This window comes from Amphiura filiformis, chromosome 7 (assembly GCF_039555335.1).
Source record: "Amphiura filiformis chromosome 7, Afil_fr2py, whole genome shotgun sequence".
Lineage (NCBI taxonomy): Eukaryota > Metazoa > Echinodermata > Ophiuroidea > Amphilepidida > Amphiuridae > Amphiura > Amphiura filiformis.
Window position 1 is genome coordinate 4,339,263 of NC_092634.1, and position 26,918 is coordinate 4,366,180.

Genomic DNA, 26,918 nt, shown 5'->3' on the forward strand with positions numbered 1-26,918 from the left:
GAATTACCACTGAAAATAATACATTTCATTTTATTACACACATGATATCTACTGAAGATGGCACTTTCGTCAGCGTAATCTCCCAGATTTGCCCGACATAAAAAATACATTTTATTACACAAATGATATCTGCTGAAGATAGCACTTAGGTTAGGGGCTATCATTTTCTTCGGATCCCAAATTCACAAACAGTCGGCGTCAATAAAATTGTGATCCTCCCCATTTCATCAACAAATATTTTATGACTCCTCACCGCCCGGTACACATTACTCTCTAAACAAGCTAAAATTGTATTGAATAAAATAAACACACTATCTGTGGTTATCCTGTGACTCACTACATTTTGGTCATTAAAGACCGCCCCTATTTTTCTTTCCAAAATTATATGACCCTCCACCGTATATTTGGGACCCCCCTTCCGAAGAAAATGATAGCCCCTTAAATTACATATTATGCTATCTACTGAAGATAGCACTTAGATTGCATTTTATATACTAAAGATCACGTAGATCATATCCGAATAGTCCGAATATGACCGAATATAGTCCGAATATGACCATAATGCTAACCCTAATTATAACCCTAACCTAAAATAAAAAACCATGTCTCCATAATTTTGAAAAAAAAAGTAACAATTAGGCCCATTTTGGAAACTATTCATTTTGAATCTCCATAACAGGCAGCATTCACATCTCAGACTAAAAAAATACATAATGTGACAAAATGTTAGCAGCTACGCTTTCAATATTGTTTAAAAGCCACACAGATAACATATTATAACAAATGGGATATATTTTGCATAATGCAAGTTGTGACTACTTTTGGTCCATTAAAAAAACCAACATAATCAATCTTATATTTAGATCCATAATGTCAAGATTTCTTGAAAGCGTAACTTAAAAGCATATAACTTAAAGTGATTCCAAACGTTTGGATGGAAAATAAGTTGAGGGATTTTTGTTCTTCAATAAATGTAAATTGTTGATGACATTGTGTAATAAAATGTAAATCATTTTTTGACAGATGTCTTTATTCGAAGTTTTAAATAATACACTTACTGCCACTTACCTAGTAGTTTTAATTGGCTATTCCGTTTAAAATCCACACTACCCCTGTGGAAGATTTAGCTTAAGGGATGGGTTTATTTGTTTGTAAATGGAGGAGAAATGGGAGGATTTTGGCATGTTTGCTGTGATTGTTTGCCTAGCAATATTGATCACAAGTACACAATTGATGGTGCATATCAAGGACCAAACTCTATAGTTTTATATTTGAGCATGATCACTTCTGTAAGGTCATGGGAAATTATGTAAATCGGCTTTTATATTTGATGTTGCATATCGGCTCACGCACTTTTTTTTTGTACCCAGTATTTCACAAAGTCCCTGTACTCTGATGACCCTATGACTTTTTGCTGGTATGTTGAGTACTTTAAACAATTAATTATAGTACTTACCTCCTACTTTAGGAACATGCATATGCCTTAATGTATGTCGACCATGTCAACAACCCAGTGTAGTTTTACATGGTTGGAAAAGTCTATTTCCTTTCGCTATTTTGCCAATCATAATGTCCAACTTTTTTGACAAAAAAGAGTTTTGCAACTATTCCGCCAGCAAGGAAACACAAATTTATGTGTATCCAGTGAGTCTTTTACGTTTAAATAGTTCAGTTTATTGTCAAGTTGTGCCTCTATACGCCATATTTACGGAATTGATGATACGAGTTGATACGGAATTTTTGAACCCAAATTTTTTGAAATATACATTACCTTTATAACTTCTCGCCACGAAATTGGATTCATAAGAAGGTCAAATACAAGCCTTCCATTATGGCTGGTATCATCATCTCGATTGGTGTCTTGTGTTAGTATTATTCCATATTTTGCTGGTAGAAGTGCAATGAAACCCTCCATAATTCACGACTTCTGTCACTTGAAGTATAAATCAGCCAACGAGTAGGAGGAGCAACAAAACAACAGCTAAAAATCATATTCCAGCAGCATGTAAATTTTTTTTGAGTTTTTTGATGACGAGTTATTATATGGTAGAATAGGAGTTAGAGCAGAGTGAGGTCTTTGGGATATGGGGATATGTTTGAAGTCGACATGGTCGATGGCGTGTGGGTGTGTGGATGTGGGTGCTACGCGGTGTGTGGGGTGTGGGGGTGCGCGTGTGTGTGTGTGTGTGTGTATTAAGGGTTGCGTGGTGAGGAGTTAGAAGTGAGAGTTAGGATTCAGAGAGTCATGGGTTAAGGTTTGGGGTTATAGGGCTAGGTTTAGGTTTAGGATTAAAGCTTAGGTTATAAGTTAGTGAAGTTTAGGGTATAGAACAAAATTACTGGGTTTTGGACTAATGACCTCAAGAATATCGGCGTGTAACCCATAACAACTTACCACTGTCTTGAATATTAATTAAGTTTTATCCTAATTGTGAACAAAAAGAAAGACCTTCATATTGCATGAATGTTTAATTAACTGAAACATTTAACCTCAATGACTTTATGAAAATAATGCCACCAGTTAAGGGCAAAAATCAGGAAAATGTACATTATTTGGAAGGCATAAAGTGACGACGTTTGAACGTGAAATTTTAACGTTGATATTTCCCAAACCTTTTTTTTTATACATATTTGTGAATTTTACACGTGCCCCATGGCACCTTATTGGACTCAAATAAAGTTGCTGTTTTTATAGAGGATAACGGATGAATTTGTATTTATTTATTTATTTATTTATTTATTTATTTATTTATTTATTTATTTAATTAACTAACTAACTAACTAACTAACTAACTAACTAACTAACTAACTAACTAACTAACTAACTAACTAACTAACTAACTAACTAACTAACTAACTAACTAACTAACTAACTAACTAACTAACTAACTAACTAACTAACTAATAAACTAATTAACTAATTAATTAATTAATTAATTAATTAATTAATTAAAATTATTTATTTATTTATTTCATTTACCTCATCATTTCGGCTTTAAATGTTATTACGTATATTATTTCATCATCTTTCAAGATTCAAATTTGACAAGAATTTCACATTATGGTGTTAAATGTTGTACATTCCTGTTATAAATAACTATCATGTGGAAGACCAGTAAATTAAGGTGAAACTGTTTCTGCTATACGTGTCTGTCTATTAGAAAATTAATAATAAATGAAATAAGTCCTCAACTTCGCACAGGTGCTATCACACAAAGCACACATCACTCCGAACATTTTAAGCCGAAATGATGAGGTAACCACATCCTAACACAAGCCCCCACCCATACCACGGCCCTGCACTTCTTAGATCGCCTTGATAAGAGTTCGAAGCCCTGTCGTCAACAGAGGGCAGTAAACTCGAGGTATAAAGAATATCACATATCGCGCTAATGAGCTGGGCAGTAACCGTAGAAAAAGCTCGTTTCTGGCGAAAATTGACAAGTAACATGCACAAATTTCTAGATACAGTTACTATAAGGTCGTGCGATGTATTCAAACCATTTGTTAACCATTTCTTTTTAGGGAGCAATAATTATTTATCATGAATATTATTGTGATGTTGATGACATCATAGTTACTCGCATTTTGTTCATTTTTAAATTTTGAAACATTTAACGCTCAAAAGTCACACAAAATCAATCACATATATTTTTCTTTATTTCACCAGAGTGTCCTTGCCAAGATTCTAGCATCAGACCATGCGCGTTCTCAAGATACAGCCTTCATAAGTGTTAGGTCACTTCTGTACAATTCTTATAATTTGTTTCATGCATACACATAGCGATGCACGTTTTTGTTGTGTTTTTGATAGGTTTTCATGTCCGATTTTAACGATAAAACATTATTCCCTATAGAAAAACAATATGGCAAAACATACAACAGTTTGTAACATTCTCCATGAACTTAACCATCTATGTTTGGATTGTGATGTAATTAACGTGTGTAATGAGATTTTCTCTTTCTGAATCTGACTTGTAAAATATTATTTTTCATCACAATTTCTCATCAAATTCATACATTTCTGGGTCAAAAGTCAGGTAAAACACTTTGTGGTTTTGAAATTTGGTTTAGAAATAACGCTAATAAAATCATTTGGGTTGATCAAGCAGTTGCTTTTTATGATTTTCAAGGCAATATGCATAAATGATGAATCTGCATGTACATAATTTTTCACTTCAGTAAGCTCGTCTTTTGACCAACGTTCATTATTGATCACGGGTTATATTGTATGCGATTGACATCAAAGAACCACATGTGTATGAGCTTGTGCATTGAATTGAATTACACAATGATTAATCAGGTTATTGATCGCTAGATGGAAGCGAACATGATACATATTACGTAGCCTGTGCGGGGATTTGAACCCTAGCGACCAGAACTATGAACACTTTGAAGTGTTAGCACCTTGCAAGGCCGTGATACATGCATCATCATGTTACGTCTAAAAACGTGCAAAACTCTGCAAACTAACTCACAACTCCCCAATAAATGATTTCCCAAAAATGCAGATTAACGCTGTCCGGTCACCCATGTGTGTCCAAATTGCACATCTTGAATTGAGACCAAGACATGCTGTTATTTCAATTGTTATACCGTTCCGGTTGGTTTATTACCTACCATTGCCTACGAGATGCAGTTCTAAGGTGACAGAGGGACAGGTCTGCAATTCGATTCCACAACCATTCATACCTTTCATCTGTTTTATTGTTTTATCGTGCGAATTGCTCCGTGGTACCTTATGGGTACCTGAATTTTATTTGAATGAAGATGACTCTGTCATGCTCGACGTCATATTGCATAATTTCTATACAGTATATGCAATAAACCAACCAGAACAGTACAACAATTGAAATAATAGGCAGTTCTAAGATAGGTTAAGAAGAATATAACGTCACAATTCTGTATTATTATTCAAGGTTGTAACGTGTGTCTATGCTGTCATGTAGGCCTACCTGGCAACAGACACGCCCCGGTACAAACAGATGAAATTTGTAGAAAAGCGTGATTATGACAAAAACATTAAAAAATGATACTTTGAGGTATTGTTTTTTAATTTTTGTATGGCAGATCATACATACACATGTGCTGAGGTCAAAAAGGTAAAAATTTTGTTTTTGACCCCTGACTCACCTGTCATTCCAAACAACCCCTTAAGTCTTCCACAGAGGGGGTATGAGTTTTGAACGCAATAGACAATTAGGTAACATCCATTTGAAATACGCACTCCAGTTGTGGAAGGTGTATATAGGTAAAGCCATATTACAGGGGAGTATGTGTTACATTTACATAAGCCTTCTGTTGAAGATATTTCCAAAATGTTCCACAGGGGGAGTGTGGATTTCAACTGGAATAGCCCAAAATACATAATTTGGGATTAATGGCTCATCTATAAGGCATTATAATAGAATTAGAATCAAATGCAATTACTTACCATTCTCAGCCGAAACCTTCCGCATTTGATGATGCGTAGTATGTGTAAAAGGAACTAATCAGGTCCTACCTCTATCATGTCTATAATTAGGGATAACCATCAAAATTTCATGTTGACCCTATTGCTACAAAAGATTGTTTTCTGAGTAGAACTAATCAACAGAAGTATTTTGGTGGTTAAATGGTCAAAATCGGTCAAAAACTTTTCGAATTATGAATTATCAAAGTTTCCCATTCTGACCGGTCATTGGAACGAAATAAAATGACAAGGTCCAAAAATAGCAGTTGGGAGCAAAATTGGCATAAGCATATATTTACCTTTATATATTTCTTTATTTTAACATATTTGCAAACATGAAACAAGCATATTGTGAAAGTATCAAAGGGGTTTCTTATGAAATGGTACTTAACTAGTCACTGGCATAACTTATTTTTTCAAACCAAGGCATTGAAATCATGCATTTAGAGGACATTTGCCAAAAATCATCCAACATTTGTCCAAGATAGCCGATATGGCACAAAATCAAAATTGCACTAAGTAGGTGAACTTTTTTTTCACAACCAAGAATTTCAATGTTATTGGGTTTAATATGACCAATTAGTAGGTGTATGTAAACAAAATCTTAAGTTTTGAAGGTCATTGACTCATTCACAACAATAGAGATTATCCTCATCATGCTCATGTGTATTCCTGTAGTATTCCTCATTCAAACCAAAGTAGCAGCACTCAATACATTATGAGTATCTTTGTTCAAACCAATTCAATGCTTGACCTCGGAGTTACCTGCATGACTATCGCGGGCTATTTTGAAACAGTTATGGTTGCACATTCAGGTACTTCTTTTGAAAGTCCTAAACAAGGTATAGCCAGCAGCAAGTTGTAGATGTTATAGGCCTAAATATAAGAAAACGTTTAGGGTTAAGATCAGGTGAACAATACATCGAATGAGCACGAAACTTCACATTTATGTTCAGAAAGGTGTCTTCTTAACATGATTTGAAAGGAATATAAAAATTCCAAAGGGAAGCTGGTGATTTAATTTGTAACTCGAGATCTACTTGTTCAATTTTTAACCTTTTTACAGAGGGTATGATAGAGGTATTACTGGCAACTCTGCCAAATTACAGCTCAGTAGGCCACGTTTTTCACCTGATCTTACTGATTTGAATATTTTGTGCCATTCTTGAGCAGTGCTAAACTCAGCCACTGGCAATTAAGCGCACTGTGGCGATGGACCAATTTTGACTCGCACTTACAGAAAAACAAAATAAGTTATGTTGCTGTAATTTGCAAGATAGTTACAAAATATAATTGGCAGTAACTTCCCCAAATTTTACAGAAAAATATTGAAAAATAAAAGAATGAGATCAATTTAGAAATGTATGTGCAAGCAGTGCACAGTTGAGCTCCCTGCATGTCTATGGGAGTGTTCTAATCATGTTGATGGTTCATTGGTCATCCCTACTATAATATGCACTACATTGATGACATAAGGCGTGTTAAGAACTCTGATAATGCGCAATAATGGTGTCATACATGTGTAAATGCATATGATGCACTGTCTTAACCTTTTATACGTTTCTTTCCGAACCCTTAAGGCAATATTTTTCCACATAGCAACCTCATCATTAACAAGCTTTACACAAGACAACGTCAATGATTCAAAAAATGGTACATGAAACATTTTTATTCCTCCTATATCATAGTCCGAAATGATTGTTCTGCGTTTTACCATTTCAGCTCTATTCCAAACACATTTTATGAACATGGTGTTGATTTTTGTTACCACTTTGTAATAGAACTCAATTTTTTATATTTTTTTTCATCCCAGTTACAATTGACTTTTTCAAGAGGAACGTTTGGACTAAAGGTCATACCAAGGATTTTCAGTAATGCTATTTTCTGGAGAAAGTTTCCAATTAACACTACCAACTTTAAAATCGTTGTTTTTGAGAGAACCAATCCAGATAGCATCACATGAACATTTATTGTAATTCAAATAGAGACCTGATAACTTATGAGAACATTAAATGCCAACATTAATTAATGAACAATGGGTTATTCCAGAAAATAAGTGCACACCCCCTATAGAGGAGTAAATTTTTAATCAAAGAAATGTCTGGATTTCCAAGGCTGCTTTCTAAAAACAACTGGAATTCCAGTTGTCAATGTCGCTTGAAAAAGCTAGCTTGGAAATTAAATGAAGGAAAAATCACGGAAATGTCTAAAATGAGCTCTCAAATTCAGGATTTCTTACTTTGAACTAGTTTTCTGCTGGATTTTTTCGCCTTTGGACACTTAAAAAGTCTGGATTTCCAACAATCACGACTGGACAAAAAGTCTGGATATCCGAACTCCTCTATAGGGGGTGTGCATCTATTTTTCTGGAATAGCCCAATGGAGGAGTTCGACTGCCATGCAAATTAGCTTGTGCCAACCCAAATAAATAAACAACAGTTCAGCATGTGGCAGATAAATGGGTATCAAAATTGGTCTCAAATATTAACGAATTCCCAGAAACATACGGGATATGATGAACCATTGACCTGACACCATGATGGCACTAGAATTCTGTAGTCGTTTTATTCCATGTATATACCCACTTTTTGTTTAAATAATATAATGACTAACATTTTGCATCTTCAATGTGCAGTCCATATGCACAAACGAATACTTATTTTTAGGATATTAAGCTTTTTGTACAGCTCATAGAACATGTCACTAAAGCAGGTCAATTGTGTTGACCTTCTTCTATTGTATTTGCTCATCTGTGTATGAGCCAAAACTCCATCGGTTTCAGGGCGTAGTTCATTGAGCTCACCGGACTGCTATTGCAGAAATAGCTGAAGAGGATATGATGCATTTTCTTATCAAATGTCCTGCACTCACTGAGCAACGCTGTTACCATGAATCTATCCTGAAGAGGACACTTCTTGAGCACTGTAAGGTACAAGAAGTCGATGACCTATTCACAAAAGAGGATGTTCTACTACAATTTATTCTGGACTCCTCCCATGAATCTATTCAGAGTGTCATCACCCTACCAGTAGATTGGCCCAGTTTTACAGAATCGATCACTCGTCAGTGGTGTTATGGTCTACACAGTAGAAGATCGTCCCTTCTAAAACAGCTTTCTTATGCCGATATATAATCTGCCTGCTCAACTTATTCACATGCCTCTGTAGCCTAGTGCACTGTGTAGCTGATGTTTGCATGAACGAATCATCACATTTATGTCGCTTGTTCAAACTTTGTATACATGTTTATTATGAACTCACACTTGTGATTACTTACATGTAGCAATCTTGTACACATTTCCTCTTGTATCTGATTGCTTTACATTACGTTTTTTTGTGTAGAATTTAGCTAGTTGTAATATATGTATCTTGCACTGAAGTACCAGTATTTATTTGTATTTTGATATGATATTTTAATATATTCAATGGGTGCACCCTGCCATGTCCTTCCCTACATAAGCATGTTCTATTATGATATTGAACTAATACTTGTTACGCATCTTGTTACTGCGAACTATTTTCTGCGAACTATATGATGATTATTTTTTTGGTATGGACCCTTCAACAGAGCATCTGTCATCGAAGGGGTGCGCCTGAAACAAGAGGCGGGAAGTCCTACCTACTACTACTATTGCAAGTACTTTCGCTGCTTATGGATCGAGGCGATTGCATTGAAAAAGCTAATAAATAATTGCTAACGGTTACGTAATCAGTCGATAGTGCGGACAGTCTTCACTTGCAAACTACCAAAAATTGTTGGAAAACAAACCATGTGAATAGGGTACCCTCTCAAGGATGCCTACTCTCTGTCTATGACAAAATATTCACTTTACTGACATGATCGTGATCTGGAACTCTTCATGGCGATTCCTCATCTTCACAAGTCATAGGCTGTTTCAATTTCATGCTGAAGATTAAAAATTCATTTAAATCGGTAAGTTTGTTCTTTGTTTTCACACAGTAATATTGATAAACTAAAATCATTTAGAATAATTTTTTTTAATGTATTGGATGTATGTTTTCATTAGAATACACTCAAAACGCTAATCACTCGATGGCTTTTGTTATACAAGGCTCATCCTAGCTCGAGATACCCTATCTAAAATACAGGTTAATTTACTTTTACTATACATTATCTTGCTGTATTTCAGCTAGAGATTTTAAACGTGATGAGCTCGTAGCACTCATTTAGGTAAGGTTAGGATCTATTTTAAACTGTTGCGATTTGGTAGTTCACAGCATATTGTGAATGGTAGTGAGCAATGAGCATTGATCATTTCATAGCGAGCGTGTAGAAGAATTCAAATAGCACAGATATACTTTTATAGGTCCTGTGGTTCTTGAGTTATGTTGTAAAGATGGCTGAAACACCAATACCTTGTAAAACGTACATAACTCATTATCAAGAATAAATGAAGCAAGTTTTTAAAGTATATGATTTGTAGAATGAACTTTTGCAACACATCAATATGTTATTTTTCAAATGAAAAGCAATAGTTTCCATTTTTCAGTCGATTTTACTTCACTCTTTAATCTCTGATATGGAACTGTGACAGAAGATGATATGCACCCTCAGAGCGTCGGAAGTTTTGTGTCACGTGACCTTGCTGGCTAATGCATGGTCCGTCTGCATGAAAATAATCAAGATAACATCTTCATTATGAATATTTACTATATACATGTATTTTTATATTTTTGTATATTTCTTTTGAAGATTGTTAACGATGAATTATCGGAAAGGTGTAAGCTACGTAACCTCTCTGGCAGTTGGGCTCTTCTTTGCATATTTGGTTTACATAGGTTAGTATTAACTATTACTTTAGCAACTATTTTAAACTGTTGCGATTTGGTAGTTCACAGCATCTTGCGAAGAGTACATGTAGTGAGCTTTGGCAAATTAATTGCATTGATCATTTTTCTTAGCGAGTGTGTAGAAGAATTCAAATATCAAAGATATAATTTTATAGGTCCTGTGGTTCTTGAGTTATGTTGCAAAGACGTTTAAAACAATGACACTTTTGTAAAACGTACATAACTCATTAACAACAATAAATCAAGCAAGTTTTCAAAGTATATGATTTGTAGAATGAACTTTTGTAAAACATCAAAGTGAATATATTTTAATAATATATTGATTTAGACCATGATAATCGATTTTTTGGCTGCTTCGACCAATAACACCTCGTCTACCCTTCACTGTTTCAATCATTAACATTAAGGTTAAATTATCGTACACATTTATGCAACGAATAATTATGAAATTGCCGTAAACCCAGGGCCGTCGCCATGAGGGGTGCGACACCCCCTGGCGATCCCTAAAAAGGGCCTACATTCCGTTCGTAATATAGGCCCTATTGGGCCGATATATGGGCCTACATTGATGTTGGTCAGGCGCGTTGAGGTGATGCGGACATACAAGCTGTATCAAAATGATTGGTACCCATCAGTTTTCATTGATAATGGAGGAGTCTGACACATTCAAAAATCAACATAAGATGCAAATAATTTGTAAATTAATTGTATAGACAAGTCATAAACTACACATTCTGAACATTTCAAAAGTATCCAATGTTGTATTTGGTAGAGGAAGGCTTTTCAATAAACATCAAAATTGATGGGTACCAATCATTTTGATACACCCTGTAGAACTAATGATTTTGCAAGATCGACAAAACAAAACCCGGGCTCAGGGCCTCCAAGTTTTGGGGCCCCAAAATTGCCCTGTGCATCTCCTTTTAAGCCGGAAAACACCATTTTGGGGCCAAAATAGGATAAGATTACAAAATTTGGCACGCTTCGCGCGCACTGGCCTCTTATATAGTAAAGTTCACTTTCACTTTGGGCTAAAATAGTTTGACATTGAAATTTTTCGCAACTATCCCAGCAAAATCTTGTACCTAAACAAAAACTTAGCCACTTGAGTTTGAAAAAGGTAAATCCGGCCCTGAATAAGCATAAAACTCATGATGGTGAGCTATACAGGGACTAAATTAACCAAAAGTTGTAGAAGGCCTGTGCATCTTCCTTTGGAACGATTTAGTACCCACAATTGTCCTCAATTGTGTTCATTTTAGCATTGAAATTACATTTTTTCGCGCATTCGCTCGCTTTTGTCTCGGTAACGTTATTAGTAGCAGATAAGCGGGACGATTAGGGAATTTTGCCCCCTGGCTCGGTGACTCCGGTGCATCCCCCTTTTAATTTTAGAATTAAAATAGCAAATCGAAATTTCATGCATTTTTCCCCGGTAAAGGAATAACTTGAGTTACAGTGTGGGGAGGGTGTCTTCTATCGGAAGAGCCACGGGTGCCAATCATGCGAAGTTGCGCAGGGGCCAGCAAAAGGTAAATCCGGCCATAATACCAGCAAAATTTATTTGTCGACACCCCCCTGAGAAAATGGTCTAGCGACGGCCCTGCGTAAACCTCTCGTTAAATGCCCCCTTACTGACAGCAAAGGCTTTTGAAATCCTTACGCTGCATAAAATAATGGGAACAATTCGTTATTCTGAAGGACCATTAGGCCGAGTGAAAAAAATCCCAACATCATAGTTACATTGTTTTTCGTAAATTACATTTCAGATTTCTGTGCCTTGAGGAATGAATTTCACCGTGTCCCGTGAGTATTGAAATCCATCCCAGGTATATTATTTTTGACGATCAGTAACGGAGCTAAAGAGCGCTAGGGCCTATACAGGGTGTAACAATAAAATTTATACAATTGCATTTTGACTTCTCAGGAAAAAACTAAAAGAGTTATGGCACAATTGGTATATGCAATACAATCAGTAATATCTTGGCTAAAAGAAGACGTTTAGTTGATTTCTTTACTAGCTTGGGTTCAAAAGTTATGTCCGATTAATTAAAACGTCCAGAAAACGTGTTGGGCCACTTTTGCCATGTTTGCGCACATCAAGTTTGTACCGCGTAGATATGCTTATCGTGCATTAAACATCAAAGAACTGACACAAAGAAATTATAAGTCGTGTTTCTTCATATAATTAACATGAACTTAATGACAATATGATCTTTCTTTAAAATCTATAAATGAAGTCATGAAATTGCTTTCAAATGATCTTATAAATAAAGTAATTTCTCATATCCCTGAGATATCGTTGGTAAAACTGAAGAACAGTTTTGCATCCAAAAGTACAAAACAATAGGATTTTGAAATTAAGTTCAGCTTAGCTTCTAGCTGTTCTGGGGCGACCACTATTGCCAGCATTTCTGTTAACAAATTCAACATACTTCTCATAGTTATATGTAATTGTATGCCTTGGTGGAAGACACGAGTTTGGAAAATGAGCTATAGGCCTAAACAATCTTATGGTCATTCTGCTTGACTCCATGTGCTACCGAATGCCACAACCATAAAAATACGCTCTTCCAACGTGAATTGGGGTTGAAGTTGTTGAGCTGCAGCCACGATTTCTAGTAGCCTAAATGAGGTTGTTATGTCAGTGATTAGTTGTGATTTCCAAAACTCAAGGAGATATTCTATTATGTAATCATTTCTACCACTTCGAATACCCCATTGTTTAAAACTACCTATCATAAGAGCATCGTCCATGGTTCCAACTCTATTCAGTCACTTTTGTAACAGTTTAGACAAAAGTGGCCCAAGCGGTTTTAAGACTAGGTTACATAATTGGCCAGATCTTCACTTTTATACAGTCGATTTGATTGAAACAAAGCTTAGCTGATGGCTAAAGAAATTATCTTGATAGACATGTAAATATCAAACCACAACATAAGCGGTATACTTGTGTCATTCTATTTTCAAAATTGTACAAATTTTTATTGTTACACCCTGTATGTAGTCCGCCCTATAGTAGTCTTTCTAGACGGGCTATCGTAGATAGAGTCCGTCTAGAAGGACTACCCAGTAGCTGTTGGTACACCGTGTCCTGATTGAACCCCTGAATGAAAGCGATAAAATAAATGATGGGTCGTAAGAGTAATAGAATAGTCTTTCCAGACGGGCTATCGTATATAGGGTCCATCTAGACGGACTACCCTGTAGCTGTTGGTACACCGTGTCCTGATTGAAACCCCTCAACGAAAGCGAGAGTGTTCAGTATGTTGATAAAATAAATGATTTGACAATAATGATGATAAAAATTCAGATTTTTTTTTAAATTAAGCTTTTCCAACGTAACAAAATGTAAAAAAGTAGGCAACTTTTTTGACTAATTTTTGTTTTCACTTTTTCGAACTGGTCGGTTTATTGTTCGGATGCAAACAACTTGAAACCACAACTTATGTAAATTTGTAGCCTCATCCCCGCACTTGACTCCAACAAAATTAAGATTTTAACATCTGAAGAAAGCTCATCATACACCATATGTCATAAGTTTAGGCCTGAAATATATTGTCTCTAAGCCGTAAGTCTATAAGGCTGAGTTCACGGTGCACGTTTTGCAAGGCACGCGTATAGCTTAAATCGAGGGAATCGTGCGCGTTCGATTTTAGTGCAGCGTAAAAGGAAGGAAGGTTTTATTTCAAACTCTAATGGTGACCCGCAGGTCAAATTGTTAGAATTGTACATTAAACACAACTAAACAGACACAATGCAATTTGCAGGCAGCAGCTTAATCAGCGCCAATATTGCAACATTGAAACAAACAACTATACAAACATCCAATCCAACCCAACCCTATCCCAGTAGGCAATAAGGATAAAGTGCCTTGCCCAAGGACACAACACGTTGGCACGAGCGGGGCTCGAACTCACAACCTATGTATTATGAGTCGGGCGCCTTATCCACTCGGCCACACGTGCTCCACACTGTCCTAATTTTAAAACTAAACCATATGTGGGTATGCCCTAAATATATATTTTTAATAGATTCACTATCTAATTCTGCACATTATGACAGCCGTTGAATGCAATGTGACCTCAAGAAGTAAAGTTACAAGCATTTGATTAAAGCGCAGTGATTTATAGTGCGCTACGCACAGGCACAACGCCTAGACGTTGATCCACAAGCCTCAGCACACTTTACAGGTTGTCGCTGACCACTGTGGCCCCACATCATTCCATAAACCATTTAACAACAATTCAGGGACTTTGCTGCTTCAAGAGCGCACACCCTAGACATTTCACAAATAACCTTCGCAACCAGGATCAGCTTCCCGAGTTTCGTACGGGTTACAACAAGACAATTAGCAGTAAGTTCCTTGTCCAGGGGAATTTGAAGCTACCTCAATTTTTCCACGAGAGCGTACTAGGCACCACCAGGGTTCGAACCCGCAACCTCTCGCACCATAGTCGACGCCTTATCGATTGAGCTAACTTGATTGAGCTAACTTGACTGCGATTAGACGAATGTTCAGTTTTAAAATTGACAAACTGACCTATAATACACACCTGATCGAATAGCGTAAAGCGTATACCGTATACAGAATACTCCTAAGTGAACTCAGCCTAATAGGCCAATGTCCTAACTTGTGCATACATTTTGTCATTTCTTCTACAGTTATTCAGCAACAATTCCACATAAAGCTGTAACTACAAGACCTACCTCCATGATCACAAACACTACGGGAAGTACAGGCTCCATGACAAGACATTGTAAGCCCGTGCAAAGGATTGTTTATCTAAAAGTTCACAAAACCGGGAGTGGAACTACCGCATCAATTCTAGACCGATATGGATTCAAGCATAATTTGACGTTTGCCGTACCAAAGAAAACTGCAATCATTGGTCGACCTCTGTCTAATCATACATACAAGTTTGATTCAATGATTCGTTGTTATGGACAGTTTGATATGCTGACAAATCACATGGGCTAAAACAAAAAGGATGTTGATAAATTTATACCAAATGCAGTTTACATCGCCAGTTTACGTGAACCAGTCTCCCATTTTAAGTCACTTTTTTACCAAGTGAAAGTTGCAAAACAATTGCACATTCCAGCAGGTGTTAAAGATCTGATTAAAGCGTTTTTTAAAAACTTTATTAATTATGATGTCGATAATTTTCGTCCAAACTATCAATTACACTATCTTGACATAAGCGACAGAGAAATTAAGAAAGGTAACTTTGCACGTTTATTTAAAAAGTTGGATTCGGACATCCACCTTTTTATTATTATGGAGTATTATCTGGAATCGTTGGTTCTTCTAAAGAATCTTTTGTGCTGGGATTTAGATGATGTTGTCTACGTACCGCAACATGTTAGGATAAACTCTAGCAAACAAGTAGAAATCTCTGAATCTATTAGGAGCAAAATTGAAAATTACAACTCTGCTGATATGAAGCTTTATGATTACTACAATAGAACGCTATGGTCAAGAATTGAAGCCACCGATCAAGATGTGTTTTGGCGGGACGTTAGAGAGTTACGACAAAGGGTAGCAGCAATGCAGGAAATGTGTGTTAATAATACCAGAGTGTATAGGGGCAAATGGATTGGAAACATTGCCCTCGCTGATAAACATTATTGTGATAATTATGTGCGGCATGTTGGGTCCGGTGGAAATATCAAATTGAAGAAAGAAAGAATTGACAAACTTGTTAAAAAGTGTACAAAATAAATGAACGCGGACAGTCTTTGAAGAGAGGCAAATTGCGATCTATAAGAAAGGCAATTGCAACTTGTGATCCTTTTTTTTATTTGCTTCAAATTTCTAAACACTGTTTTTGCAGTGTACTATTGTTCCAAAACGGTTTATCGGATGCCAAATTTGGGATATACTGAAAATAATATATTTCATTTTATTAAACAGATGATATCTACTGAAGATAGCACTTAATTTTTTATTACATACATGCTATCCTCTGAAGATAGCACTTCGATTGTATTTTATTACTCATGTTATGTACTGAAAATCACTAAGATAATATAACATATATTATATTATTATGCTGTCTACTGAAGATAGCACTTCGATTGTATTTTATTACACATGCTATGTACTGAAAATCACTAAGATAATATAACATATATTATATTATTATGCTGTCTACTGAAGATAGCACTTCGATTGTATTTTATTACTCATGCTATGTACTGAAAATCACCCAGATAATATTACATACATGCTGTCTACTGAAGATAGCACTTTGATTGTATTTTATTGCACGTTTTATCTACTGAAGATAGTATGTAGATTGCATTTTATTACACATATGCTATCTCCTAAAGATAGCACTGATTGTATTTTATTACACATGCTATCTTCTGAAGATAGCACTTAGATTATATTGTATTACACATGCTATCTACTGAAGCTAGCACTTACATATAATTTTATTGCACACATATAGTATCTACTGAAGATCATTACTTAGATTATATTACATATATGCTATCTCCTGAAGATCTCACTTGGATTGTATTTTATTGCATACATGCTATCTAATGAAGATAGCACTTTGTATTTTATTACGCATGTTATCTACTGAAGATAGCACTTAAAGATTGTATTTATTACACACATGCTATTTACTGAAGATAGCACTTAGATTATATTACATATGCTATCTACTGAAGATATCACTTGGATTATATTTTATTACACGTGCTATATACTGAAGACAGCACTTACATTGTGTTTATTACACACATGATATCTACTGAAGATAGCACTTAAATTACATTTTATTACACAAATGATATCTGCTGAGGATAGCACTTAAGTTAGGTGAATTCACTTAGGTGAATTCCAAAATTCACGAACATTCGGCGTCAATAAAATTGCGACCCCACACTATTTTGGCAACAAGATTTTATGACTCCCCACCACCGATACATCTTACCCTCCAAACGGGCTAAAATAGTATTGAAATCAGTCTTTTTGAATAAAGTAAACACACTATCTATGGTCAGCTTGTGACTCACTACATTTTGGTCATCAAATATTTTATGAGTACCCCCCCCCCCCTATTTTTCTTTACACAATATTATGATCCCCGTACATTTGGGACCACTCTTCCGAAGAAAATGACAGCCCCTTATATTACATACAGGAAGCCAAAAAATTAAGGTACCAGTTGTGATCAACCCTGTATATCCTAAATGAAGAAAAATGTGTCAAAATTAAAACAAGCAGCTAAATACCTGTACTCTATAGCTCTGATTTAAGACCTTATTTGTTGAAAATGGTTGAGAATTAAAGAAACGGTGATCCAAAACCTAATGAAGAAGCGAAATCAAAAGTTGCACTTTTGTGTTCTAATCAATGAAAGCACGACGCTATTTTTTATGTGCTAATCAATGGAAGTGCGGCGCTAGTTCTCTTGTTCGTGAACGCATTGTGTGCAAATCAATGAGGCACGCAATGGAGCAAACTGCAACTTTTAAATTGGCATCTTCCTTGGGTTTTTGGATCGTCATATCTTTATTTCTTGAACAATTTCAACGAATGAGGTCTCAAATTCGAGCTAAAAGATGCAGGTATTGGCTGCTGGTTCCAATTATGACATATCTGTCTTTGTTTAGGACATACAAGGGGTGAACATAACTGATACCTTAATTTTTTTGGCTTACTCTATTTGCTATCTACTGAAGATAGCACTTAGATTGCATTTTATTACACATGCTATCTACTAAAGATCACGTAGATCATATCCGAATAGTCCGAATATGACCATAATGTTAACCCTAATTATAACCCTAACCTAAAATAAAAACCACATTTTCATAATTTGAAAAAAACAACCCTAACCTATTAGGCCCATTTGGGAAACTATTCATTTCGAATCTCCATAACAGGCAGCATTAACATCTCAGACTACATAATGTGACAAAATTTTAGCAGCTACGCTTTCAATTTTGTTTAAAAGCCACACAGATAACATACTAGTATTATAACAAATGGGATATATTTTGCAACATGCACGTTGTGACCACTTTTGGTCCATTAAAAAAAATCAACATAATCAATCTTGTATTTAGATCCATAATGTACCATTCTTGAAAATGTAACTTAAAAGCATATATAACTTGTTAAAGTGATTCCAAACGTTTGGATGGAAAATAAGTTGAGGGATTTTTCTTCTTCAAAAATGTAAATTGTTGATGACATTGTGTAATAAAATGTAAATCATTTTTTGACAGATGTCTTTATTCGAAGTTTTTAATAATACACTTACTACCACTTACCTAGTAGTTTTAATTGGCTATTCCGTTTAAAAGCCACACTACCCCTGTGGAAGATTTAGCTTAAGTCTTCCACAGAGGGAGTATGAGTTTTGAACGCAATAGACAATTAGGTAACATCCATTTGAAATACGCACTCCAGTTGTGGAAGATGTATAGGTAAAGCCATATTACAGGGGAGTATGTGTTACATTTACATAAGCCTCCTGTTGAAGATATTTCCAAAATCTTCCACAGGGGGAGTGTGGATTTCAACTGGAATAGCCCAAAATTCACATGGTAACAAGTGAACACGGAACAAGGGCACACGCCACAAGGGAACAGCCTATGGATACGAGACTTTAAATGCCAACATTGAATGAATGAGGAATTCAGAATTAATGAACAAATGGAGGAGTTCGACTGCCATGCAAATTAGTATGTGCCAACCCAAATAAATAAACAACAGTTCAGTATGTGGCTAGCTCGAGATACTCTAGCTAAAATACAGGCACAGAGAACCTATTCTTGAGAGGGCACTCAATTCACGTGGTTTCTTTTCCAACGCTAAAAGATCACGAATTTTGGTGGTTTGCAAGTGAAAAGTGTCCGCACTATCGATTGATTACGTAACTGTTATGAATAATTTATTAGGTTTTTCAATGCAATCGCCTCGACCCATTAATACATATTATCGGTATTGTTAAAGTACTTGGAATAGCAATCCGGTAAGTTCACTGAACTACGCCCTAATACTGATGGAGTTTTAATGGCGTTTAATGGCGCTAATCCTCTCCATACACAGATGAACAAATACAATAGATGAAGGTCAGCACGTATGACCTCCTGCGTGACATGTTATATGAAATGAACAAAAACCTGAATATCATAAAGATCAGTATTCGTTTGTGCATATGGACTGCACATATACGATGCTAAATATTACTCATTATATATTATGACAAATATTGGTATTATGACAATACGGTATATACATTGTATATAAAACGACTAATAGATCCTACTATCATGTCGTCAGGTCAATGGTTCATCATATCCCGTATGTTTCTTAAAATTCATTCATATTTGAGACAACTTGCTGTGCCCATTTTATACGTGCACAGGTAGATCCGTGTTCTTTTTAATTTTAATTTCTTTTTAATGAAATAATTAAGGGTTTTCCACTGCACGGGGGCCACAAGGGTGATACTAATTTAATGCTATATTTATAAATTGAATACGTGTTCCCGATTGGCTCTATAGCGATTTCACAGAAAAGGTATTTCTAGTACAATGCAGCGTCGCACTCTAGCTGAGAGCGTAGCCTAAGTCCTTATGGACTCCAAGAAATGCTCTCCATACACAAATGCACAAACACAAAGGAGGGTAGTCTCCTCCATGGCCAGCTTGATTTCGATGGAGCGAAACCAAATTGGCTGCGGAGGAGACGGGCCATTTTGCCATGCAAATTATTCAGTGTCAGGGCTCTGATACAGATTTACATTTACTATCTTACATTATCTTGCTGTATTTCAGCTGGAGCGCCAGACGACAAGCTTCCGGGTTTTTTTTGGAGAACAATACTGTTACGTAAGATGAAGAAGAAACACGATTGTACTTATTGCAATTTGCCTCCACACATTACGTAATCAACACAAAGCTTTTGTGAGGATTAGTGAGTGGATAAGAAATTGACAGCGGAGGATACGAAGGACACGCCGATTGTTAGTTGTCAATCATGAATTGCCGCAACGTTTTAATATTTTACTGCATGGCATTCCGAAAGCACCAAGACAAATTATGCCGTATTTTTCCAAAGATCATCTCATATGAAGTAAGCTGAATGCGATCTGTACTTTTGTAACATTCCGATCGCTTTTGATCACCTATTATCGGCGAATTTGCTTGAAAACACGTGAGTTCATGTTGTGTAAACATAATTAGCATAGACACAACTGACAAATGAAATTACCATGCAATACAATGCAATTTGAATGCGCAGCAGATCTATAGAAATAAGGCTGCCCGGTTTTATGCAGAATTAGACCACGTCTGTATGTGGCAGATAAATGGGTATCAAAATTCGTCTCAAATATTAACGAATTCCCAGAAACATACGGGATATGATGAACCATTGACCTGACGCCATGATGGCACTAGAATTCCGTAGTCGTTTTATTCCATGTATATACCCACTTCTTGTTTAAATAATATAATGACTAATATTTTCCATCTTCAATGTGCAGTCCATATGCACAAACGAATACTTATTGTACGATATTAAGCTTTTTGTACAGCTCATAGAACATGTCACTAAAGCAGGTCAATTGTGTTGACCTTCTTCTATTGTATTTGTTCATCTGTGTATGAGCCAAAACTCCATCGGTTTCAGGGCGTAGTTCATTGAGCTCACCGGATTGCTATTGCAAGTACTTTCGCTGCTTATGGATCGAGGCGATTGCATTGAAAAAGCTAATAAATAATTGCTAACGGTTACGTAATCAGTCGATAGTGCGTACACTCTTCACTTGCAAACTACCAAAAATTGTTGGAAAAGAAACCAGGTGAATAGGGTACCCTCTCAAGGATGCTTACTCTCTGTCTACATAACAAAATATTCACTTTACTGGCATGATCGTGTTCTAGAACAAATGATAGTCATATAACGACCAAAAGATAAATGACTGACTATCATTGAGGACTGAGTTCCGCAGTCTAGTTCTAGAACTCTTCATGGCGGTTCCTCATCTTCACAAGTCATAGTCTGGATCGATAATCATTGTTCCAATTTCATGTTGAAGATAAAAATTCATTTAAATCGGTAAGTTTGTTCTTTGTTTTCACACAGTATCATTGATAAACTAAAATCATTTAGAATAATTATTTTTTTAATGTATTGGATGTATGATGTTTTCATTAGAATACACTCAAAACGCTAATCACTCGATGGCTGTTGTTATACAAGGCTCATCCTAGCTTGGGATACCCTATCTAAAATACAGGTTAATTTACTTTTACTATACATTATCTTGCTGTATTTCAGCTACAGATTTTAGACGTGATGAGCTCGTAGCACTCATTTTGGTAGTTAACAGCATCTTGTGAATGGTAGTGAGCTTTGGCAAAAATTGCATTGATCATTTCATAGCGAGCGTGTAGAAGAATTCAAATAGCACAGATATACTTTTATAGGTCCTGTGGTTCTTGAGTTATGTTGTAAAGAGAGCTGAAACACCAATACCTTGTAAAACGTACATAACTCATTATCAAGAATAAATGAAGCAAGTTTTTAAAGTATATGATTTGTAGAATGAACTTTTGCAACACATCAATATGTTATTTTTCAAATGAAAAGCAATAGTTTCCATTTTTCAGTCGATTTTACTTCACACTTGAATCCCTGATATGGAACTGTGACAGAAGATGATATGCACCCTCAGAGCGTCGGAAGTTTTGTGTCACGTGACCTTGCTCCCCCTACATGAAAATGATCAAGATAACATCTTCATAATGAATACTTAATATATACATGTATTTTTATATTTTTGTATATTTCTTTTGAAGATTGTTAACGATGGATTATCGGAAAGGTGTAAGCTACGTAACCTCTCTGGCAGTTGGGCTCTCCTTTGCATATTTGGTTTACATAGGTTAGTATTAACTATTACTTTAGCAACTATTTTAAACTGTTGCGATTTGGTAGTTCACAACATCTTTCGAATGGTAGTGAGCTTTGGCAAATTAATTGCATTGATCATTTTTCTTAGCGAGTGTGTAGAAGAATTCAAATATAAGATTACAAAATCTGGCCTTTTATATGGTAAAGTTCACTTTCACTTTGGGCTAAAATAGTTTAACATTGAAATTTTTCGCAACTGTCCCAGCAAAATCTTGTACCTAAACAAAAACTTAACCACTTGAGTGCACTGCACATGTCTTCCTCATGGTGAGTTTGAAAAAGGTAAATCCGGCCCTGAATAAGCATAAAACTCCTGATGATGAGCTATACAGGGACTAAATTAACCAAATGTTGTAGAAGGCCTGTGCATCTTCCTTTGGAACGATTTAGTACCCACAATTGTCCTCAATTGTGTTCATTTTAGCATTGAAATTGCATTTTTTCGCGCGTTCGCGCGCTTTTGTCTCGGTAATGTTCTTTTAGTAGCAGATCAGCGGGACGATTGGGGAATTTTGCCCCCTGGCTCGGTGACTCCGGGTACATCCCCCTTTTAATTTTAGAATTAAAATAGCAAATGTTTGCGCGCTATGCGCGCACATTATCGAAATTCCATGCACTCTTCCCCGGTAAAGGAATTATGAGGACAGCTTGGAAAAACTTGTTGAGTTACAGTGTGGGGGAGGGGTGTCTTCTATCGGAAGAGCCACGGGTGCCAATCATGCGAAGTTGCGCAGGGGCCAGCAAAAGGTAAATCCGGCCATAATACCAGCAAAATTTATTTGTCGACACCCCCCTGAGAAAATGGTCTAGCGACGGCTGCGTAAACCTCTCGTTAAATGCCCCCTTACTGACAGCAAAGGCTTTTGAAATCCTGCATAAAATAATGGGAACAGATCGTTATTCTGAAGCCCCATTAGGCCGGCCGTATCGTTGGCCATGCCTATCAGTATTCGAGTGGGCCCGGTCGAGTGGGATTTTTCTTGGTCGACCGGGCTAAATCCGCACGATCGAGCGTCTTAACCAATCACGAAATGAGCCCACTCGGTCGTAATGTTTTCCATTCGGTCAAGATTATCGACTCGTTGAATTTCCATGCGACCGGACTTTTGACCCGCCCACTTGAGAGCGTGGAGATTGTGAAAGAGTCACGTGGAAAGAGCATGATAATGCTGTTGGCTATCTGGTATAACCGTTAGTAGCCACGCCATAACTGTTCTGGGAAATGTTTACACGGGTTGGCTTACGCTGCATAAAATGCTTACGCTGCATAAAATAATGGGAACAAATGTTTATTCTGAAGGACCATTAGGCCGAGTGAAAAGAAACCCCACAACATCATAGTTACATTGTTTTTCGTACATTACATTTCAGATTTCTGTGCCTTGAGGAATGAATTTCACCGTGTCCCGTGAGTATTGAATGTATATTATTTTTGACGATCAGTAACGGAGCTAAGAGCGCTAGGGCCTATGTAGTCCGCCCTATAGTAGTCTTTCTAGACGCGCTATCGTAGATAGAGTCAGTCTAGACTGACTACCCTGTAGCTGTTGGAAACACCGTGTCCTGATTGAAAACCCCTCAATGAAAGCGATAAAATAAATGATTTGACAACATGATGATAGAAAATCAGATTTAAAAAAAGTTAAGCTTTTCCAACGTAACAAAATATAAAAAAATACGTAACTTTTTTAGTTTTTGTTTTCACTTTTTCGAACTGGTCGGATATGTTGTTCGGATGCAAACAAAAATTACTAAGAACTTGCGTAAACTTTTAGTCTCATCCCCTCACTTTACTCCAACAAAATTAAGATTTTAACATCTGAAGAAAGCTTATCATACACCATATATCGTAAGTTTAGGCCTGAAATATATTGCCTCTAAGCCGTAAGTCTATAAGGCTGAGTTCACGGTGCACGTTTTGCAGGGCACCCGTATAGCTTAAATCGAGGGAATCGTGCGAGTACTGTATACGGTCCTAATTTTAAAACTAAACCATATGTGGGTAAACTTATGTTTTTAAAATAAATGCACTATCTAATTCTGCACATTATGACAGCCATTGGATACAATGTGACCTCAAGAAGTAAAGTTAGACGAATGTTCAAATTTTAAATTGACAAACTGACCTATACACGCCTGATCGAATAGCGCATAGCGAATACTGTATACAGGATGTGAACTCAGCCTAATAGGCCAATGTCCTAACTTGTGCATACATTTTGTTATTTCTTCTACAGTTATTCAGCACCAATTCCATATAAAGCTGTGACCACAAGACCTGCAGCCATGATCACAAACACTACGGGAAGTACAGGCTCCATGACAAGACATTGTAAGCCCGTGCAACGGATTGTTTATCTAAAAGTTCACAAAACCGGGAGTGGAACCACCGCATCAATTCTAGACCGATATGGATTCAAGCATAATTTGACGTTTGCCGTACCAAACAAAACTGCAATCATTGGTCGACCTCTGTCCAATTATACATACAAGTTTGATTCAATGATTCGTTGCTATGGACAGTTTGATATGCTGACAAATCACATGGTCTACAACAAAGAGGAAGTTGATAAATTTATACCAAATGCAGTTTACATCGGCAGTTTACGGGAGCCAGTCTCCCATTTTGAGTCACTTTTTTACCAAGTAAAAGTTGCAAAAGAATTGGAAATTCCAGCAGGTGTTAAAGATCCGATTAAAGCGTTTTTTAAAATTTTTACTAATTATGATGTCGATAACTTTCGTCCAAACTATCAATTACACTATCTTGACATAAGCGACAGAGAAATTAAGAAAGGTAACTTTGCACGTGTATTTAAAAAGTTGGATTCGGACATCCACCTTTTTATTATTATGGAGTATTATCTGGAATCGTTGGTCCTTCTAAAGAATCTTTTGTGCTGGGATTTAGATGATGTTGTCTACGTACCGCAACATGTTAGGATAAACTCTAGCAAACAAATCTCTAAGTATACTAGAAGTAAAATTGAACAATATAACTCTGCTGATATGAAGCTTTATAATTATTACAATAGAACGCTATGGTCAAGAATTGAAGCCACCGATCAAGATGTGTTTTGGCGGGACGTCAGAGAGTTACGAAAAAGGGTAGCGGCAATGCAGGAAACGTGTGTTAGTAATACCAGAGTGTATAGGGGCAAATGGATTGAAAACATTGCCCCCGCTGATAAACATTATTGTGATAATTATGTGCGACTTGTTGGGCCCGATGGAAATATCAAATTGAAGAAAGAAAGAATTGACAAACTTGTTAAAAAGTGTAAAAGATAGTTGAACGCGGACACTCTTATGAGAGTCAAAATGCGATCTATAAGAGGGCAATTGCAACTTGTGTTTATTTTTATTTGCATCAAATTTTGATAATAAACACATCATAAAAAGTAACTACCCCTTAATGAATTACCACTGAAAATAATACATTTCATTTTATTACACACATGATATCTACTGAAGATGGCACTTTCGTCAGCGTAATCTCCCAGATTTGCCCGACATAAAAAATACATTTTATTACACAAATGATATCTGCTGAAGATAGCACTTAGGTTAGGGGCTATCATTTTCTTCGGATCCCAAATTCACAAACAGTCGGCGTCAATAAAATTGCGATCCCTCCCCCATTTCATCAACAAATATTTTATGACTCCTCACCGCCCGGTACACATTACTCTCTAAACAAGCTAAAATTGTATTGAATAAAATAAACACACTATCTGTGGTTATCCTGTGACTCACTACATTTTGGTCATTAAAGACCGCCCCTATTTTTCTTTCCAAAATTGTATGACCCTCCACCGTATATTTGGGACCCCCCTTCCGAAGAAAATGATAGCCCCTTAAATTACATATTATGCTATCTACTGAAGATAGCACTTAGATTGCATTTTATATACTAAAGATCACGTAGATCATATCCGAATAGTCCGAATATGACCGAATATAGTCCGAATATGACCATAATGCTAACCCTAATTATAACCCTAACCTAAAATAAAAAACCATGTCTCCATAATTTAAAAAAAAAAAAGTAACAATTAGGCCCATTTTGGAAACTATTCATTTTGAATCTCCATAACAGGCAGCATTCACATCTCAGACTAAAAAATACATAATGTGACAAAATGTTAGCAGCTACGCTTTCAATATTGTTTAAAAGCCACACAGATAACATATTATAACAAATGGGATATATTTTGCATAATGCAAGTTGTGACTACTTTTGGTCCATTAAAAAAACCAACATAATCAATCTTATATTTAGATCCATAATGTCAAGAATTTCTTGAAAGCGTAACTTAAAAGCATATAACTTAAAGTGATTCCAAACGTTTGGATGGAAAATAAGTTGAGGGATTTTTGTTCTTCAAAAATGTAAATTGTTGATGACATTGTGTAATAAAATGTAAATCATTTTTTGACAGATGTCTTTATTCGAAGTTTTAAATAATACACTTACTGCAACTTACCTAGTAGTTTTAATTGGCTATTCCGTTTAAAATCCACACTACCCCTGTGGAAGATTTAGCTTAAGGGATGGGTTTATTTGTTTGTAAATGGAGGAGAAATGGGAGGATTTTGGCATGTTTGCTGTGATTGTTTGCCTAGCAATATTGATCACAAGTACACAATTGATGGTGCATATCAAGGACCAAACTCTATAGTTTTATATTTGAGCATGATCACT

General features: G+C 36.2%; 2 protein-coding genes across 2 annotated transcripts; both read left to right on the forward strand.

Moving 5' to 3' along the window:
* The first annotated feature begins 8,282 nt into the window (after positions 1–8,282).
* LOC140156232 (galactosylceramide sulfotransferase-like) lies at positions 8,283–16,136 on the forward strand. Its single transcript, XM_072179229.1, has 4 exons — positions 8,283–9,385; positions 10,166–10,251; positions 12,033–12,069; positions 14,929–16,136. Exons 2-4 carry the CDS (start codon positions 10,176–10,178, stop codon positions 15,242–15,244), a joined length of 429 nt encoding a protein of 142 aa, XP_072035330.1. The 5' UTR covers positions 8,283–9,385; positions 10,166–10,175; the 3' UTR covers positions 15,245–16,136.
* Positions 16,137–22,103: 5,967 nt separating this feature from the next.
* LOC140156573 (galactosylceramide sulfotransferase-like) lies at positions 22,104–25,504 on the forward strand. The gene is made up of 3 exons (XM_072179512.1): positions 22,104–22,184; positions 23,585–23,621; positions 24,451–25,504. Exons 1-3 carry the CDS (start codon positions 22,109–22,111, stop codon positions 25,502–25,504), a joined length of 1,167 nt encoding a protein of 388 aa, XP_072035613.1. The 5' UTR covers positions 22,104–22,108.
* The last annotated feature ends 1,414 nt before the right edge of the window (positions 25,505–26,918 follow it).